At 48.0% G+C, this 18,945-nt stretch overlaps 1 protein-coding gene across 1 annotated transcript in view; it reads right to left on the bottom strand.

The window, feature by feature from the left end:
• Positions 1 to 18,945, bottom strand: part of LOC134910503 (beta-soluble NSF attachment protein) — a 91,401-nt gene that overhangs the window by 11,811 nt on the left and 60,645 nt on the right. The window contains exons 7-10 of the mRNA XM_063918606.1: positions 12,877 to 12,961; positions 11,049 to 11,153; positions 10,427 to 10,495; positions 10,167 to 10,217 (exon numbers count right to left, since the gene is read on the bottom strand). Of these exons, the coding sequence (XP_063774676.1) occupies positions 10,167 to 10,217; positions 10,427 to 10,495; positions 11,049 to 11,153; positions 12,877 to 12,961 (310 nt within the window). The remainder of the gene's footprint in view (positions 1 to 10,166; positions 10,218 to 10,426; positions 10,496 to 11,048; positions 11,154 to 12,876; positions 12,962 to 18,945) is intronic.

Below are 18,945 nucleotides of genomic sequence, written 5' to 3'. Positions count from 1 at the left end.
GACCCTCACAAACTTGTTCAGAGACTTGAGGTTGAGAATGGGCCGAGAGGAACCATTCGGTTTTGGGACTAGGAACAGCGTTGAATAGTATCTCCTGCACTCTCTGAGCCAGGGGCACCGGCACTACCACTCCTGTTTCCAGGAGGGACTGAACCACCGAACGAAGAGTCTTTGCCTTTAACTGATCCGAAGGGATATCTGTCAGGCAAAAGTAATGAGGGGGACGTTTCTTGAAGGATATGGCGTATGAGTGACGACTTCCTGTACCCAGGCGTCTGAAGTTGTCTTCAACCATACCTGGGTAAACTGTAGAAGTCGGCCTCCCACCCTGGGATCCCCGAGAGGGAGGCCCGCCCCGTCATGCTACAGAGTTGTCTGTTTTGGAAGCAGGCTGACGGGCAGCCCAGGCACGTTTAGGTTTGGGCTTAGTGGATTTGAAAGTGCGAGCCTGACTCTTTGCTTAACCTGGAGGTCGAAAGGAACGAAAGGAAGTACTCTTAGCCTTCGGAGCCGAAGGAGTAGTACTAGGTACACATGCAGTCTTAGCAGATGCTAAGTCAGCAATGATCTTGTTGAGATCTTCCCCAAAAAGTATGTTTCCCTCAAAAGGGATCACCTCCAAGGTCTTTCTAGAGTCCAGATCTACAGACCAGTACCGCAACCAGAGGATCCGGCGAGCCAGAATAGATGTAGTAGATGCTTTGGCCGCCAGGATACCTGCATCAGATGCCGCCTCCTAAATATAATGGGAGGCCGTAATAATACATGAAAGACACTGTCTAGCATTATCAGGAAAATTAGATGGTAGTTCCGCCTCAACTTCCTGAACCCGTGCCTCTATAGCTTTAGCAGCCAAAGAGGCTGCAATAGTAGTGCCATGCATAGCTCAGGCAAGAGTGCAAATAGACTTAAAGCAACCCTCCACACGCTTATCCGTCGGTCCCCTCAGGGAGGTGACGGTAGTGACAGGCACAGCAGATGAGACCACCAGACGCGCAACTTGTGAGTCCTCCGGCGGCGGTGTTTCCCAATTGTTACTTAACTCTGCAGCGAGGGGATAACGAGCTAGCATCTTTGTAGACAAGGAAAACTTCTTACCCGGTTTTCCCAGAATTCCTGACTAATATCATCCAAGTGGTCAGAATGAGGTAAAACAAACTTAGTAACCTTCTGACGTTTAAACTTGTCTGGTTTCGCAGAGGTAGCTGGATGCCCTTCATCATCACTGATTTGAAGTATCAGCCTGATAGCCTCCAAGAGATCAGGAACATCTACCTGTGTCAGAAATTCCCCATCAGAAGCATCTGCATCAGAGTCTGAAGGTTCAGTGAAAGCGCCATCTACATCGGATGAGGTATCCGAAACATGTGTGGATTGTGAGGAAGTAATGGCCCGTTTAGATGACCGCCTGGTCTTAGGTGGGGGAGAGTCAGGATTTTGCTTAGCTAGTGACGGATGCAATTGCTGTAACTGAGAGAACAGAGTATCTGCGCACGGCGGATTAACTGCAGGGACAATATGTGACTAATGGCACAGGAGGTCCCACAGGGGGCGCAAGTCTAATTACTAGCGTAGTCAGTAAATTAGAGAAAACAGCCTAAGGTGGGTCTTGACTTGCCCCCGTTGCTGCAGACTGACCATGGGGTATAGAACCTCCAGTACCTGAACCCTCAGCTGCTACGTTTTCCTCTAAGAAATCCGTGGCATCAACACTGCATGGTGCAGGATCAGCCATGGATTTACCACCCTGTGTAGCAGACATGATATGTAAGCGTAACCCTAGGGTGTAATAGTACAAGATTAGCAGACAAACTACCTGACAAAAATCCCCTGTATGGTGTGACTGCAAGGCAGAGCACAAACTGAGGATTTAAGAGGTATGTGGTGCCTGAAAAACACAGAGAAAAATACCAAAGTAGTATATCCTGTGAAACACTATATTATATGAGAACCCTCACGCACCTAGCCCCCCTCAGGGTACAGAATATAGGGATAGCCATATGTGTGAGATACACGAAATAGAGACCACACAGCAGCCATTGGCACACAGTCACATATGCAATGCAGAGATTATTACCAACAATAAAACTGCACTGGACTAGCAATACTAAGTAACTATACCACTGAGTAAAGCTATGTAGATATATAGATATAACAATGCACAGTAAAAACTGGATGTATATCACAGGGTACTTGTACTAAATAACCCTGAAATATGCACTTGTTCTTAACTAACACTGTCTAAACGACATGTAGAATACTTAAGTGTCCTGTAAATGCACAGCACTGATGAAGCAGGCGGCATTACGGAGGAGGCATTGCCCACCAGTCCCAAAGTCAGCGTAGCATGTGTGTAATGGCGCCCAAACGCTGGCAGGGAGTGAGGGAGACAGTGATGCAGCTCCAGGGCGGGAACATTTACTTTAAATGGCGCCCAGGGGCTGGGGGAGGGGCTACAGGTCAGAGCCTTATCCCCTTGCTGGACTTCACCACCAGGTACTGTGGGCCATAATAAAACGGTTTATATATATAAACGACCTGTGCCCCTGCCCTGGTGGTCTAGTGGGGTCCATGTACAAACAGTGTCCACGCTAGCGCGCGGCCCGCCTCCTAATGGCCGCGCCAGATCGCGATTTTGGGCGGGTCCCGCCTGGGGGACCCTCTTACCTCCTCCCTTGATGCGGCCACGCGATCCTGGAGAGCTGCGGCAAGTGTATGTGCCTTAGGTGAAGAACCGGAGCCTTCGCTGTAAGTACCCGGCAACCACGGACGCGGGAGTACACAGCGCTGCTGGGGAAGGTGATGGAGCTGCAGCAGGAGATGTCAGAATGACATCTAGCACTAAGAATGCCTCTGCTGCAGCCCTTGAAGTCTTCTATATTTTTTAAAAAAAGCTCTTTTCAGGGCTGCTGGATCAGCCCTGCCTGTTAGTGTCCTGCCTGCAGGGCACCAACTTACAAACGGAGCTCCTGTGCACGGAGGCGGGGTTATAGAGGAGGCGGCGCTGAGCATCTTGGGAACAGTCAAAGCTTTTAGCCTGTTGGTGCCTTGGATCAAGATCCTACTCTACACCCCGATGTTATTCCCTGTGGAACCCCAGTGTACCCCGCTGCAGAAAAGCTCTTTTCAGGGCTGTCTAGCGCAGCCCCACCTGTTAGTGACCTGCACTGCAGGCACCAACTTACAAACGGAGCTCCAGTGCCTGGAGGCGGAGTTATAGAGGAGGCGTTGCAATGCATCCTGGGAACAGTCAAAGCTTTAACCCAGGGGTGGGGAACCTCATGCCGTATAAGGCCCTCAAAGCCACTTGATCCGGCCCGGCCAGGCTCACCTAAACGAGAGAAGATGCCGAGTGCCTGCTGAGATTTTACCACCAGCAGGCACCCGGCTCCTCAGCAGCAGCCGGAGGCAGGAGCTCACTCCTGAGCTCCAGCTTCTGGCTCAGGCAGTGTACATGTGTGGCTGTGCGGCGCTATGGGAGAGACGTCATGACATCTCTCCCATAGTTTCGAGGAGAGGGAGGGCAACGGTCCAGAAGCAGGAGCAGGGCTGGAGAGCATTGTGGGTTTCTTTCTTTTTTTTAATGTGTGTGTGTGTGTAAGCGAACTACTAGGGGGCATATTTAATGGGGCATAACTACAGGGGGCATATTTAATGGGGCATAACAACTGACGGGGCATATCTAATGGGGCATAACAACTGACTGGGGGCAAATCTAATCGGGCATAACAAGTTACTGGGGGCAGGCTAATTTATAAGTTGATAATTTTTGTATGACCCCCGGAGGATTTTATAAATATCCAAATGGCCCTTGGTAGAAAAAAGGTTCCCCATCCCTGCTTTAGCCTGTTGGTGCCTCGGATCAAGATCCAAATCTACACCCTGATGTATTCCCTGTGGAATCCCAGTGTACCCCGCTGCAGGAAAAAAAAACTGGCTTTCTAAGAGACCGCTCATTTAGCATCCCTGAAAAGACTTATGAGCACTTATGAGGCACGTTAATAAATGCATTTTAAAGATCCCCTGCAGCGAGGTCAAATTACCTATTGCAGCTAGCACAGACTTTTATAACCACAGGTACATAGCCTTAATGAGCACTCATTCACAAATATAAACATTACTATAAAAAAATCTGATTTGACGATAGATAGATAGATAGATAGATAGATAGATAGATAGATAGATAGGATAGATAATAAGATTTTACTTACCGGTAAATCTATTTCTCGTAGTCCGTAGTGGATGCTGGGGACTCCGTAAGGACCATGGGGAATAGACGGGCTCCGAAGGAGACATGGGCACTTTAAGAAAGAATTTAGATTCTGGTGTGCTCTGGCTCCTCCCTCTATGTCCCTCCTCCAGACCTCAGTTAGAGAAACTGTGCCCGGAAGAGCTGACAGTACAAGGAAAGGATTCTGGTAATCCAGGGCAAGATTCATACCAGCCACACCGTATAACTTGAGATAAACATACCCAGTCAACAGTATGAACAACAACAACAGAGCAACCCTGATGCAACCATAACATAACCCTTATTTAAGCAATAACTATATACAAGCATTGCAGAAGAAGTCCGCACTTGGGACGGGTGCCCAGCATCTACTACAGACTACGAGAAATAGATTTACCGGTAAGTAAAATCTTATTTCTCTGACGTCCTAGTGGATGCTGGGGACTCCGTAAGGACCAACGTCCTAGTGGATGCTGGGGACTCCGTAAGGACCATGGGGATTATACCAAAGCTCCCAAACGGGCGGGAGAGTGTGGATGACTCTGCAGCACCGATTGAGCAAACACAAGGTCCTCCTCGGCCAGGGTATCAAACTTGTAGAACTTTGCAAAAGTGTTTGAACCTAACCAAGTAGCCGCTCGGCAAAGTTGTAATGCCGAGACCTCTCGGGCAGCCGCCCAAGAACAGCCCACCTTCCTAGTGGAATGGGCCTTAACTGATCTTGGCATTGGCAATCCAGCCGCCGAATTAGCCTGCTGAATCGTGTTACAGATCCAGCGAGCAATAGTCTGCTTTGAAGCAGGAGCACCAAGCTAGTTGGAAGCATACAGGATAAACAAAGACTGTTTTCCTGACCCTAGCCGTTCTGGCTACATAAACCTTCAAAGCCCTGACTACATCAAGCAACTCGGAATCCTCCAAGTCCGTAGTAGCCACAGGCACCACAATAGGTTGGTTTATATGAAAGGATGAAACCACTTTCGGCAGAAATTGTGGACGGGTCCGCAATTCTGCTCTATCCGCATGGAAAACCAGATAGGGGCTTTTATGTGACAAAGCCGCCAACTCTGACACACGCCTAGCCGAAGCCAAGGCTAATAGCATGACCACCTTCCACGTGAGATATTTCAACTCCACCGTTTTGAGTGGTACAAACCAGTGGGATTTCAGGAAACTCAACACCACGTTAAGATCCCAACGTGCCACTGGAGGCACAAAAGGAGGCTGAATATGCAGCACTCCCTTTACAAACGTCTGAACTTCAGGTAGAGAAGTCAACTCCTTTTGAAAGAAAATGGATAGGGCCGAAATCTGGACCTTAATGGACCCCAATTTTAGGCCCAAATTCACTCCTGACCGTAGGAAGTGAAGGAAACGGCCCAGCTGGAATTCCTCCGTAGGGGCATTCCTGGCCTCACACCAAGCAACATATTTTCGCCATATACGGTGATAATTTTGAGCTGTCACGTCCTTCCTAGCCTTTATCAGCGTAGGAATGACCTCATCCGGAATGCCTTTCTCTGCTAGAATCCGGCGTTCAACCGCCATGCCGTCAAACGCAGCCGCGGTAAGTCTTGGAACAGACAGGGCCCCTGTTGCAACAAGTCCTGTCTTAGAGGAAGAGGCCACGGGCCCTTCGTGACCAATCTGGAACAATGAATATCGTTCTCACTCCTCTTTTTCTTATTATTCTCAGCACCTTGGGTATGAGAGGAAGAGGAGGAAATACATAGACCGACTGGAACACCCACGGTGTCACCAGGGCGTCTACAGCTATCGCCTGAGGGTCTCTTGACCTGGCGCAAGACCTCTGTAGTTTTTTGTTGAGGCGTGATGCCCTCATCTGTGCGAAGACTTCCTGATGAAGTCCCCACTCTCCCGGATGGAGGTCGTGTCTGCTGAGGAAGTCTGCTTCCCAGTTGTCCACTCCCGGGATGAACACTGCTGACAGTGCGCTTACGTGATTTTCCGCCCAGCGAAGAATTCTGGTGGCTTCCGCCATCGCTACCCTGCTCCTTGTGCCGCCTTGTCGGTTTACATGAGCCACTGCGGTGATGGTGTCTGACTGAATCAGAACCGGTTCGTCGCGAAGCAGGGTCTACGCTTGACGTAGGGCGTTGTATACGGCCCTTATTTCCAGGATGTTGATGTGAAGGCAAGTCTCCTGACTTGACCACAGACCTTGGAAATTTCTTCCGTGTGACTGCTCCCCACCCTCGGAGGCTTGCATCCGTGGTCACCAGGACCCAGTCCTGAATGCCGAATCTGCGGCCCTCGAGAAGGTGAGCATTCTGCACCCACCACAGGAGAGACACCCTGGCCCTGGGGGATAGGGTGATTAACCGATGCATCTGAAGATGTGATCCGGACCACTTGTCCAGTAAGTCCCATTGAAAGGTCCTCGCATGGAACCTGCTGAAGGGAATGGCCTCGCATGATGCCACCATCCTTCCCAGGACTCGAGTGCAGTGATGCACTGACACCTGTTTTGGTTTTAATAGGTTCCTGACCAGTGTCATGAGCTCCTGAGCTCTCTCTATCGGGAGATAAACCCTTTTCTGGTCTGTGTCTAGAATCATGCCTAGGAAAGGCAGACGAGCCGTAGGAACCAACTGCGACTTTGGAATATTTAGAATCCAGCCATGCTGCCGTTACACTTCCAGAGAAAGTGCTACGCTGATCAGCAACTGCTCTCTTGATCCCGCTTTTATGAGGAGATCGTCTAATTATGGGATAATTGCGACCCCTTGCTTCCGCAGGAGTACCATCATTTCCGCCATTACCTTGGTAAATATTCTCGGTGCCGTGGAGAGACCAAACGGCAACGTCTGAAATTGGTAATGACAATCCTGTACCACAAATCTGAGGTACGCCTGATGAGGTGGATAAATGGGGACATGAAGGTATGCATCCTTTATGTCCAGAGACACCATAAAATCCCCCCTTCCAGGCTTGCGACGACCGCTCTCAGCGATTCCATCCTGAACTTGAACCTTTTCAAGTATATGTTCAGGGATTTTAAATTCAATATGGGTCTGACCGAACCGTCCGGTTTCGGGACTACAACATGGTCGAATAATAACCCCCTCCTTGTTGAAGGAGGGGAACCTTGACCACCACCTGTGGAAGATACAATTTGTGAATTGCAGTTAACACTATTTCCCTCTCGTGGTGGGAAGCCGGCAGGGCCGTCGGTGAGGGGGTATCTCCTCGATGTCCAGCTTGTATCCCTGAGACACAATATCTATTGCCCAGGGATCCAACAGGGAGTGAACCCACTTGTGGCTGAAATTTCGAAGACGTGCCCCCACTGGGCCTAGCTCCGCCTGTGGAGCCCCAGCGACATGCGGTGGATTTTGTAGAGGCCGGGGAGGACTTCTGTTCCTGGGAACTAGCTGTGTTGTGCAGCTTCTTTCCTCTGCCCCTGCCTCTGGCAAGAAAGGACGCACCTCGGACTTTCTTGTTTCTTTGTGATCGAAAGGACTGCATTTGATAATGTCGTGCTTTCCTAGGCTGTGCTGGAATATAAGGCAAAATATCAGAATTACCAGCTATAGCTGTGGAGACCAGGTCCGAGATCCCTTCTCCACACAATCCTCAGCCTTGTAAGGTAAACCTTCCATATGCCTCTTAAGTCGGCATCACCTGTCCATTGCATGTTCCACAGGACACGTCAAGCAGAAATCGACATAGCGTTGACTCTAGAACCCAGTAGACTAATGTCTCTTTGGGCATGTTTTATATATATATCTAAGACAGCATCTTTTATATATATATATATATATATATATATATATATATATATATACACACACACATACTAGGGTCTCAATCTCTGCTGATAAGGTATCTGTCCACGCTGCTACAGCGCTATAAAGCCATGCCGACACAATCGCCGGTCTGAGTAGTGTACCAGAAAGTGTGTAAATGGACTTCAAAGTACTTTTACTGCATGCTATCTGCAGGATCCCTGAGGATAGCTGTTAAGTCAGCGCTACCTTTTGGGCAAACGTGACACCCTAGGGGAAGATTCCCATCGTATCCTGGCCCTAGTAGGGAAAGGATACTCCCTGAGAATTCTTTGTGGGAAAATGCAGTCTCCTGTCTGGAGATTCCCGCTCTTTTTCTTCATGAGAGGAGGGAAATTTACCTCAGCTTTCTTTCCCTTAAACATGTGTACCCTTGTGTCAGGGACAGATGAGTCATCAGTGATATGCCAAACATTTTTTTATTACAGTATCATATATTGAATACTTTCCTGCCATTTTGGCTGTAACTTTGCATTATCGTAGTCGACACTGGAGTCAGACTCCGTGTCGATATCAGTGTCTATTATTTTGGATAGTGAGCATTGAGAGACTCTGAAGGTCTCTGCGACATAGGGACAGACATGGGTAGATTCCCTGTCTGTTCTCTAATCTTTTGTGCAATAAATTTTCCTTAGCACTTAATTTCACATATCCAAACAGGTGTCGGCGTTGTCGACGGAGACACCACTCACACACACATTTGCTCCATCACCTCCTTAGGGGAGCCTTTTACCTCAGACATGTCGACACACACGTACCGACACACGACACACCACACACTCAGGGAATGCTCATCTGAAGACAATTCCCCCACAAGGCCCTTTGGAGAGACAGAGAGAGAGTATGCCAGCACACACCCCAGCGCTATAAACCCAGGAATAACACAGTAACTTAATGTTAACCCAGTAGCTGCTGTTTATATTGATTTTTGCGCCTAATTATGTGCCCCCCCCCTCTCTTTTTACCCTTTTCTACCGTCTATCTGCAGGGGAGAGCCTGGGGAGCTTCCTCTCAGCGGAGCTGTGGAGAAAAAATGGCGCAGGTGAGTGCTGAGGAAGAAGCCCCGCCCCCTCGACGGCGGGCTTCTGTCCCGCTTGAATATACATTTTCTTGGCGGGGGCTCATACATATATACAGTGCCCAACTGTATACATGTGTACTTTTGCCAAAAGAGGTCCATATGCTGCCCAGGGCGCCCCCCCCTGCGTCCTGCACCCTTACAGTGACCGGAGTATGTGAGGTGTGTGGGAGCAATGGCGCACAGCTGCAGTGCTGTGCGTTACCTCAGTGAAGAATGGAGTTTTCTGCCGCCGATTTCGAAGTCTTCTTGCTTCTCATACTCACCCGGCTTCTGTCTTCCGGCTCTGCGAGGGGGACGGCGGCGCGGCTCTGGGATCAGACGACGAGGGTGAGATCCTGTGTACGATCCCTCTGGAGCTAATGGTGTCCAGTAGCCTAAGAATCAGGACCTAGCTTCAGAGAGTAGGGCTGCTTCTCTCCCCTCTGTCCCACGATGCAGGGAGTCTGTTGCCAGCAGAACTCCCTGAAAATGAAAAACCTAACAAAATACTTTCTCACAGCAAGCTCAGGAGAGCTCACTGAACAGCACCCAGCTCGTCCGGGCAGATTCAAACTGAGGTCTGGAGGAGGGACATAGAGGGAGGAGCTAGAGCACACCAGAATCTAAATTCTTTCTTAAAGTGCCCATGTCTCCTGCGGAGCCCGTCTATTCCCCATGGTCCTTACGGAGTCCCCAGCATCCACTAGGACGTTAGAGAAAGATAGATAGATAGACAGATAGATAATGGTGCAGCACTCCAGACATTTCCATAAACCAAATAATTTGCAGACTATTGAAAAGTTATGACCGGAGTTAACCGTTTACACTGAGCCTTACCCGACACCAACCCTGGGACACCAGATCCAGGTTTTGTTTTTGAGGAGTCCGTTTCCACTGACAAAAATCCCATGTTGATGCGCGATCACATGCAAAAACCCGTTTTTTTCATGTCCGTGGAAAGGGGGTATTAGTCAAGTAAGAGGATGACAAGAACAATTTGAAATCATATGTAAAAAGTCTTCTAGAGTATCTGCATAGTGCCAAATGTACGCAATGTGTTACTCACAGCTTCAGTGTATGCTTCGCTGTTCTGTTCTTCATGAGCTTCCAGCAATTTCTGAGAAAAACAAAGTACAGCGTGCTAAGTTTGTATATAGAAGTGACATCAGATTACACATCTCCTGGGAGAGAATGACTCACCAGCATTCCCTGTACTCCGGTATCACATGTGACACAAGGCATTCCCAGTAGCTACTGCGCCCACCTCCCTCTAATTATCCGGGCTTATGTCACAGACACTCCCAGCTGCCTTCTGTACACACTGACCTTTAATAGCTTGCATTCCCGGGAATCTGAAAATGCAGGAAACATTTCTTCATATTTCTCCAGCGCAATCTGCAAAACAGCACAAAGAACAGTCACAATCTATCATAATCTAATTGGACACGGCCTGCATATCGTGTGTGATTTTGTTGAAAGCCCATACTAATGAGAATGCATTCATTAGGAACCAGTGATATCAATGGAGCATGAATATTGTTATTATTAATCATGTATTATTTTACTGCGCCACCAAGAGTCTGCAGTGCCGTACTGGGAAAAACCCGACACTGGAACACGAACCAGTTCAATACAAACAGACCGTACAAGGGAATAAATTAAATGGTGAAATAATAAGATGGTACGATGACGTCTTGTCACAAGTGACTAATTGAAAAGATTGCATTCTCTAATTCTGGTGCCTCGTGCCTCCTAAATGTTGGTGCCTCTGTGAATTAGTGGATTGATTGAATTAATATACGTATGAATTTACCCTATCTGCAAAACAGCGGCTTCCTTTGCATGTAACTGATGGGGCAGTACTCTATATAAAAGGTCATTCACGTCCAGCAATACTATCACCATCTCAGTATGAATCCCACACTTTAGTATATACAGCGCATAGTACCTTAGCGTTCAGCTCATCCACAATGAAATGGCACAGAGCTGCTTTGAAGAAATATTCTTTTGCACTATACTTCAGTAGCGGATTATCCATTGTGCTGGTACCAACCTAGGAAAGATTACAATTGGGATTTGGGAACAAATAAACCAGATGCATAAAATAAATACTCAGATTATGGAGGGTTACTAAACTGCAGCTTGCAACAGTAATAAATGTCAGCAACTGCACAGATTTCCCAGCAGCTGTATATTAGTCTGTCTGATCATTGCGCAAACAAATTCATACAACATTACTTATTCATCTGGATCTCATCGCAAGTGTCATCCACATATGTGGCAAAATGAAACACATCCTGTCTTTGTACTCTAGCGTCACCTGGATGGATGGTCGGTCTGTGTGAGGCCACCCTAAAGGGGGGTACTCACGGAGCGATCGCTGCTTAAAATCTAAGCAATCTGACTAGATTGCTTAGATTTTAAGCATGATTGCTGCGTGTGTACCCCCCACAGCGATAGCGATGCGCAGCCCCGCGCATCGCTATCGCTGGTGCTAGATTGGCCTGCATGCAGGCCAATCTAGCGGGTCGCTCATTTCACCCGCTGGGTGAAATGAGCGGCCCCCCGTCTCTCCCGCATCGCTCAGCACACATTGCGCTGTGCTGAGCAGGGGGGAGAGATGTGTGCTGAGCGGTTCGCTCACCACACATCTCTCCCACATCGGCCAGTGAGTACTGGCCTTAACAAACCCCTGTGTGCCCCCAGATAAAACCATGCAAGCAATGAGTATACAGAGTGTAATGGGGGTACACACGGACAGATCAGTGCTTAAATTCTAAGCAATCTGACTTGATTGCTTAGAATTTAAGCACGGATCTCCCCTGTGTATGCCCCACAGCGATAGCGATACGCGGCACAATCTAGTAGGTCGCTCATTTCACCGCTGGGTGAAATGAGTTGCCCCCTCGCTCAGCACACATCACGCTGTGCTGAGCGGTCACTGATAGATTGCTCAGCACACATCTCTCCCCATTTGTACGAAGCTTAAGCTTGTGAGCAGGGCCTTCCTACCTCTATGACGGTTTATTATTACCCAGTTTTATTTGATCATTGTTATTTCCAATTGTAAAGCGCAACGAAATTTGCTGCACTATATATTATATAATAAACTGTTAATAAATAATAAAAAATAAAATAAACCCTTAAGGGGGGTACTCACGGAGCGATATTCTAAGCAATCTGACTAGATTGCTTAGAATTTCAGCATTATCGCTCCGTGTGTACCCCCTACAGCGATAGCGATGTGCAGCCCCGCGCATCGCTATCGCTGCTGCTAGATTGGCCTGCATCAACTTCAACCCGCTGGTTGAAGTGAGCGCCCGCCTCTCCCTCCGCACAGATCGCGCTGTGCTGAGCGGCGGGAGAGATGTGTGCTGAGCGGTTCGCTCAGCACACATCTCTCCTGCATCGGCCTGTCTATATGGGCCTTTAAACCCACCTCACAATGAAAATTCTTTACAGTTTACTAATTTAAAAGGACAGCCAAAGCTAAAGTACTGCAGGCTGCTTTATATAAGATGAACTAATAACATTTACACTATGTGACATGTACAGCCAGCATTTATTAAGAACATAAGCAAAATATTTCAGGAAAGCTTAATTACCCCGTGCACAGAAGTCTTCCTGTATCTAACACACCTGAGTGACGCAGGCAGCAGGCTTCTCATGTGTTAGGGTGTGGAAGTGTTTACATGTATATTAGTGAATGTTATATGCTACAGTATATAGGACACCTTGCATGTTAGGTACATGCTCACTTGATGACAGACACAAACCTGTTCATATATTTCTGTTGCTTTTTGGTACTGCTCCAATTGTGCTGCATATGCGGCGACTTTTAGCAGACATTTATTAGCGGAGCTGAAATATAGAAACAGAAGATAAAGATCCGAATATTGCAGAGTAGATTAGAGATCTAGAGTGCGTCAGGGAGAATTTATGGCTCATGTGTAATAGGCTGTCATTTGGTCTCTGCAAGCTAGCTAATGGATTTAAAGCGGTAATCTAGTTACTGTTTGGCCTAAATCACGCCAGGACCAGCAAATGGCAGCTTATTATATATGAGCTTAGGGGGCCGATTCTGAGTCGTCACAGCCGCGTCTGTGTCCGGCGTCTATTGCTGGGTCACCCATCTTTGACATTATGCAAATGCAACGACCAAGTCCTTCCCTGGTGTAGATCTCTGGGTCCGATGTGAAAGGACTGAGACGCCCACTCTCTGCGTCTTTAGATACACCATCCCAATGACGGATACAGTGTCTTCATTCTATGTGAGCGGCTGTGTACGTAACCACTTTCACCGACATGTCCACGACACTGCCATAGGAAACCCAGACGACAGACCACGTACATGTGTGCGCTAAGCCACCAACCCTGTGTCACGGCCCGTGAACACCCGCTGTACTCCCTATACACTTCTCAGTGCATGCCTCTAATATCGCAACTGCGACACTGTGCGAACAAAATAAGAATGCTTGCGCGGCGTGACTTAGAGGACCGTGCAGAAGAGGAAAAAAGCTGCGTCCGACCCCGGCAGTGCGTGTGACTCAGAGCCAGGCCCCATGTGTCTTGATTCCAGGATAAATACATTGCGTGTTACAAGGTGGGGCGCGCTATAAATAAACATATAAAATGGGAATTAGGTGCTCTATTATCTTTTTAATACTTTGTGGCTATGTTTTCTTGATTATCCGGATGATAGACAGACAGTGTGTAGATTGACCAGTACAAAAGGACGACACTTTTTTTCTTTTTTTCCGTTTTCCCAATGTTCGTTTGATTTACTATCCACATGGACTACGATTGGGAATAGTAACCTGTGGCGAGCGCAGCGTAATAATGCATTTCCAGGTGACTGAATGGTGCTACATATACAGGCATGTGACGGACTTACATTCTGATACTGTCGCAGGTAACTTGTGCTGTGTATGCTGTAACGGCCCGATTAGGAAGATCAGTTCACAGCAATGGGAATTTGCTGGGGCTCCAGGCTACGGGACTGATCTAATCCCACTAACTTTATAAACTGTCATCCAAAGCCCCCAAAGATTGACAATATGATAAATGGACGTGGATCATGGGGTCGACAGTAACTAGGTCGACACCTGAAATTGGTCAATACGGTCATTAGGTCGACATGGGAAATGGTACAGTAGACATTAGTTTTATAAAAATAAAAATAAATTGGTGTTGTTTTCTCCGTAAGTGACCGGGAACCCTAATTAGAGCACGGTTTTCCCTCGCATGGTGAGCGAAGGCAAGGTTACTATTCCCAATCATAGTACACGTGGATCGTAAAGTATGAAAAAGTAAAAAAAAAAAAAAAAATTTAAAATCATGTCGCCATTTTCATGGGTCGACCTAGTGACTATGTCGACATATTGACCATGTCGACCTAAAGACCGGATCCCATTATAAACTGGGTTGTATTCACTTTCCAGTCTTAAGAAAGGTATCCACTGACATTACATACAGAGCAGATGAAGCCACAATGCAAATAGGTGTGGTATAATAGATATATAGTGTCTAGTTAGACAGTCAATAGATAGACACCATCATGTGCTTATCCTTTTTCTTACTTTAATAATCTTCAACTGCACCAAATCCATCAGTCTTCTGCCACCTGATACTTATTCCAGTGTCATCTGCTGATGTAACTATGTTTATTTACCCTGTGCTTGTCCTATACTGTCAACTGTAAGTTGCTGTTTTCCAGTTTGATTATTTGTTTATGTACTCTGTAATTGGGCGATGCGGAACCCTTGTGGCGCCATATAAATAAAGGATAATAATAATATGTTAGACAGACATTAGGTCGACAGGGTCAAATGGTCGACAGGGTCAAAAGGTCGACATGAAAAAATAAGAATTTACTTACCGATAATTCTATTTCTCGTAGTCCGTAGTGGATGCTGGGGACTCCGTAAGGACCATGGGGATTAGCGGCTCCGCAGGAGACTGGGCACATCTAAAGAAAGCTTTAGGACTATCTGGTGTGCACTGGCTCCTCCCCCCATGACCCTCCTCCAAGCCTCAGTTAGGATACTGTGCCCGGACGAGCGTACACAATAAGGAAGGATTTTGAATCCCGGGTAAGACTCATACCAGCCACACCAATCACACCGTACAACTTGTGATCTGAACCCAGTTAACAGCATGATAACAGAGGAGCCTCTAGAAAAGATGGCTCACTACAGCAATAACCCGATTTTTTTGGTAACAATAACTATGTACCAGTATTGCAGACAATCCGCACTTGGGATGGGCGCCCAGCATCCACTACGGACTACGAGAAATAGAATTATCGGTAAGTAAATTCTTATTTTCTCTAACGTCCTAAGTGGATGCTGGGGACTCCGTAAGGACCATGGGGATTATACCAAAGCTCCCAAACGGGCGGGAGAGTGCGGATGACTCTGCAGCACCAAATGAGAGAACTCCATGTCCTCCTCAGCCAGGGTATCAATTTTGTAGAATTTTACAAACGTATTTGCTCCTGACCAAGTAGCTGCTCGGCAAAGTTGTAAAGCCGAGACCCCTCGGGCAGCCGCCCAAGATGAGCCCACCTTCCTTGTGGAGTGGGCATTTACAGATTTTTGGCTGTGGCAGGCCTGCCACAGAATGTGCAAGCTGAATTGTACTACAAATCCAACGAGCAATAGTCTGCTTAGAAGCAGGAGCACCCAGCGAGTAAGATTTCCTGACTCCAGCCGTCCTGGAAACATATATTTTCAGGGCCCTGACAACGTCTAGCAACTTGGAGTCCTCCAAGTCCCTAGTAGCCGCAGGCACCACAATAGGTTGGTTCAGGTGAAACGCTGAAACCACCTTAGGGAGAAACTGAGGACGAGTCCTCAATTCCGCCCTGTCCGAATGGAAAATCAGATAAGGGCTTTTACAGGATAAAGCCGCCAATTCTGACACGCGCCTGACCCAGGCCAGGGCCAACAGCATGACCACTTTCCATGTGAGATATTTTAACTCCACAGATTTAAGTGGTTCAAACCAATGTGACTTTTGGAACCCAAAAACTACATTGAGATCCCAAAGTGCCACTGGAGGCACAAAAGGAGGCTGTATATGCAGTACCCCTTTTACAAACGTCTGAACTTCAGGGACTGAAGCTAGTTCTTTTTGGAAGAAAATTGACAGGGCCGAAATTTGAACCTTAATGGACCCCAATTTCAGGCCCATAGACACTCCTGTTTGCAGGAAATGTAGGAATCGACCCAGTTGAATTTCCTCCGTCGGGCCTTACTGGCCTCGCACCACGCAACATATTTTCGCCAAATGCGGTGATAATGTTTTGCGGTTACATCCTTCCTGGCTTTGATCAGGATAGGGATGACTTCATCCGGAATGCCTTTTTTCCTTCAGGATCCGGCGTTCAACCGCCATGCCGTCAAACGCAGCCGCGGTAAGTCTTGGAACAGACAGGGTCCTTGCTGGAGCAGGTCCCTTCTTAGAGGTAGAGGCCACAGATCCTCCGTGAGCATCTCTTGAAGTTCCGGTTACCAAGTCCTTCTTGGCCAATCCGGAGCCACGAATATAGTGCTTACTCCTCTCCATCTTATCAATCTCAGTACCTTGGGTATGAGAGGCAGAGGAGGGAACACATACACTGACTGGTACACCCACGGTGTTACCAGAGCGTCTACAGCTATTGCCTGAGGGTCCCTTGACCTGGCGCAATACCTGTCGAGTTTTTCCCAACGGTTTATAATCATGTGGAAGACTTCTGGGTGAAGTCCTCACTCTCCCGGGTGGAGGTCGTGCTGAGGAAGTCTGCTTCCCAGTTGTCCACTCCCGGAATGAATACTGCTGACAGTGCTATCACATGATTTTCCGCCCAGCGAAGAATCCTTGCAGCTTCTGCCATTGCCCTCCTGCTTCTTGTGCCACCCTGTCTGTTTACGTGGGTGACTGCCGTGATGTTGTCCGACTGGATCAACACCGGCTGACCTTGAAGCAGAGGTCTTGCTAAGCTTAGAGCATTGTAAATGTCCCTTAGCTTCAGGATATTTATGTGAAGTGATGTCTCCAGGCTTGACCATAAGCCCTGGATATTTCTTCCCTGTGTGACTGCTCCCCAGCCTCGCAGGCTGGCATCCGTGGTCACCAGGACCCAGTCCTGAATGCCGAATCTGCGGCCCTCTAGAAGATGAGCACTCTGCAACCACCACAGGAGGGACACCCTTGTCCTTGGTGACAGGGTTATCCGCTGATGCATCTGAAGATGCGACCCGGACCATTTGTCCAGCAGGTCCCACTGGAAAGTTCTTGCGTGGAATCTGCCGAATGGGATTGCTTCGTAGGAAGCCACCATTTTACCCAGAACCCTTGTGCATTGATGCACTGAGACTTGGCTCGGTTTTAGGAGGTTCCTGACTAGCTCGGATAACTCCCTGGCTTTCTCCTCCGGGAGAAACACCTTTTTCTGGACTGTGTCCAGGATCATCCCTAGGAACAGAAGACAAGTCGTCGGAACCAGCTGCGATTTTGGAATATTGAGAATCCAATCGTGCTGCCGCAACACTACCTGAGATAGTGCTACACCGACCTCCAACTGTTCCCTGGATCTTACCCTTATCAGGGAATCGTCCAAGTAAGGGATAACTAAAATTCCCTTCCTTCGAAGGAATATCATCATTTCGGCCATTACCTTGGTAAAGACCCGGGGTGCCGTGGACCATCCATACGGCAGCGTCTGAACTGATAGTGACAGTTCTGTACCATAAACCTGAGGTACCCTTGGTGAGAAGGGTAAATTTTGACATGAAGGTAAGCATCCTTGATGTCCCGAGACATCATGTAGTCCCCTTCTTCCAGGTTCGCAATCACTGCTCTGAGTGACTCAATCTTGAATTTGAACCTCTGTATGTAAGTGTTCAAAGATTTTAGATTTAGAATCGGTCTCACCGAGCCGTCCGGCTTCGGTACCACAACAGTGTGGAATAATACCCCGTTCCCTGTTGCAGGAGGGGTACCTTGATTATCACCTGCTGGGAATACAGCTTGTGAATGGCTTCCAAAACTGTCTCCCTGTCAGAAGGAGACATCGGTAAAGCCGACTTTAGGAAACGGCGAGGGGGAGACGTCTCGAATTCTAATTTGTACCCCTGAGATATCACCTGAAGGATCCAGGGGTCTACTTGCGAGTGAGCCCACTGCGCGCTGAAATTCATTGAGACGGGCCCCCCACCGTGCCTGATTCTGCTTGTAAAGCCCCAGCGTCATACTGAGGGCTTGGCAGAGGCGGGAGAGGGTTTCTGTTCCTGGGAACTGGCTGATTTCTGCAGCCTTTTTCCTCTCCCTCTGTCACGGGGCAGAAATGAGGAACCTTTTGCCCGCTTGTCCACGAAAAGACTGCGCCTGATAATACGGCGTCTTCTCATGTTGAGAGGCGACCTGGGGTACAAACGTGGATTTCCCAGCTGTTGCCGTGGCCACCAGGTCTGAAAGACCGACCCCAAATAACTCCTCCCCTTACTAAGGCAATACTTCCAAATGCCGTTTGGAATACGCATCACCTGACCACTGACGTGTCCATAACCCTCTACTGGTAGAAATGGACAACGCACTTAGACTTGATGCCAGTCGGCAAATATTCCGCTGTGCATCACGCATATATAGAAATGCATCTTTTAAATGCTCTATAGGCAAAAATATACTGTCCCTATCTAGGGTATCAATATTTTCAGTCAGGGAATCCGACCACGCCAACCCAGCACTGCACATCCAGGCTGAGGCGATTGCTGGTCGCAGTATAACACCAGTATGTGTGTAAATACATTTTAGGATACCCTCCTGCTTTCTATCAGCAGGATCCTTAAGGGCGGCCATCT

This window comes from Pseudophryne corroboree, chromosome 4 (assembly GCF_028390025.1).
Source record: "Pseudophryne corroboree isolate aPseCor3 chromosome 4, aPseCor3.hap2, whole genome shotgun sequence".
Taxonomy (NCBI): Eukaryota; Metazoa; Chordata; class Amphibia; order Anura; family Myobatrachidae; genus Pseudophryne; species Pseudophryne corroboree.
This window is presented reverse-complemented; position numbering and strand designations above follow the sequence as displayed.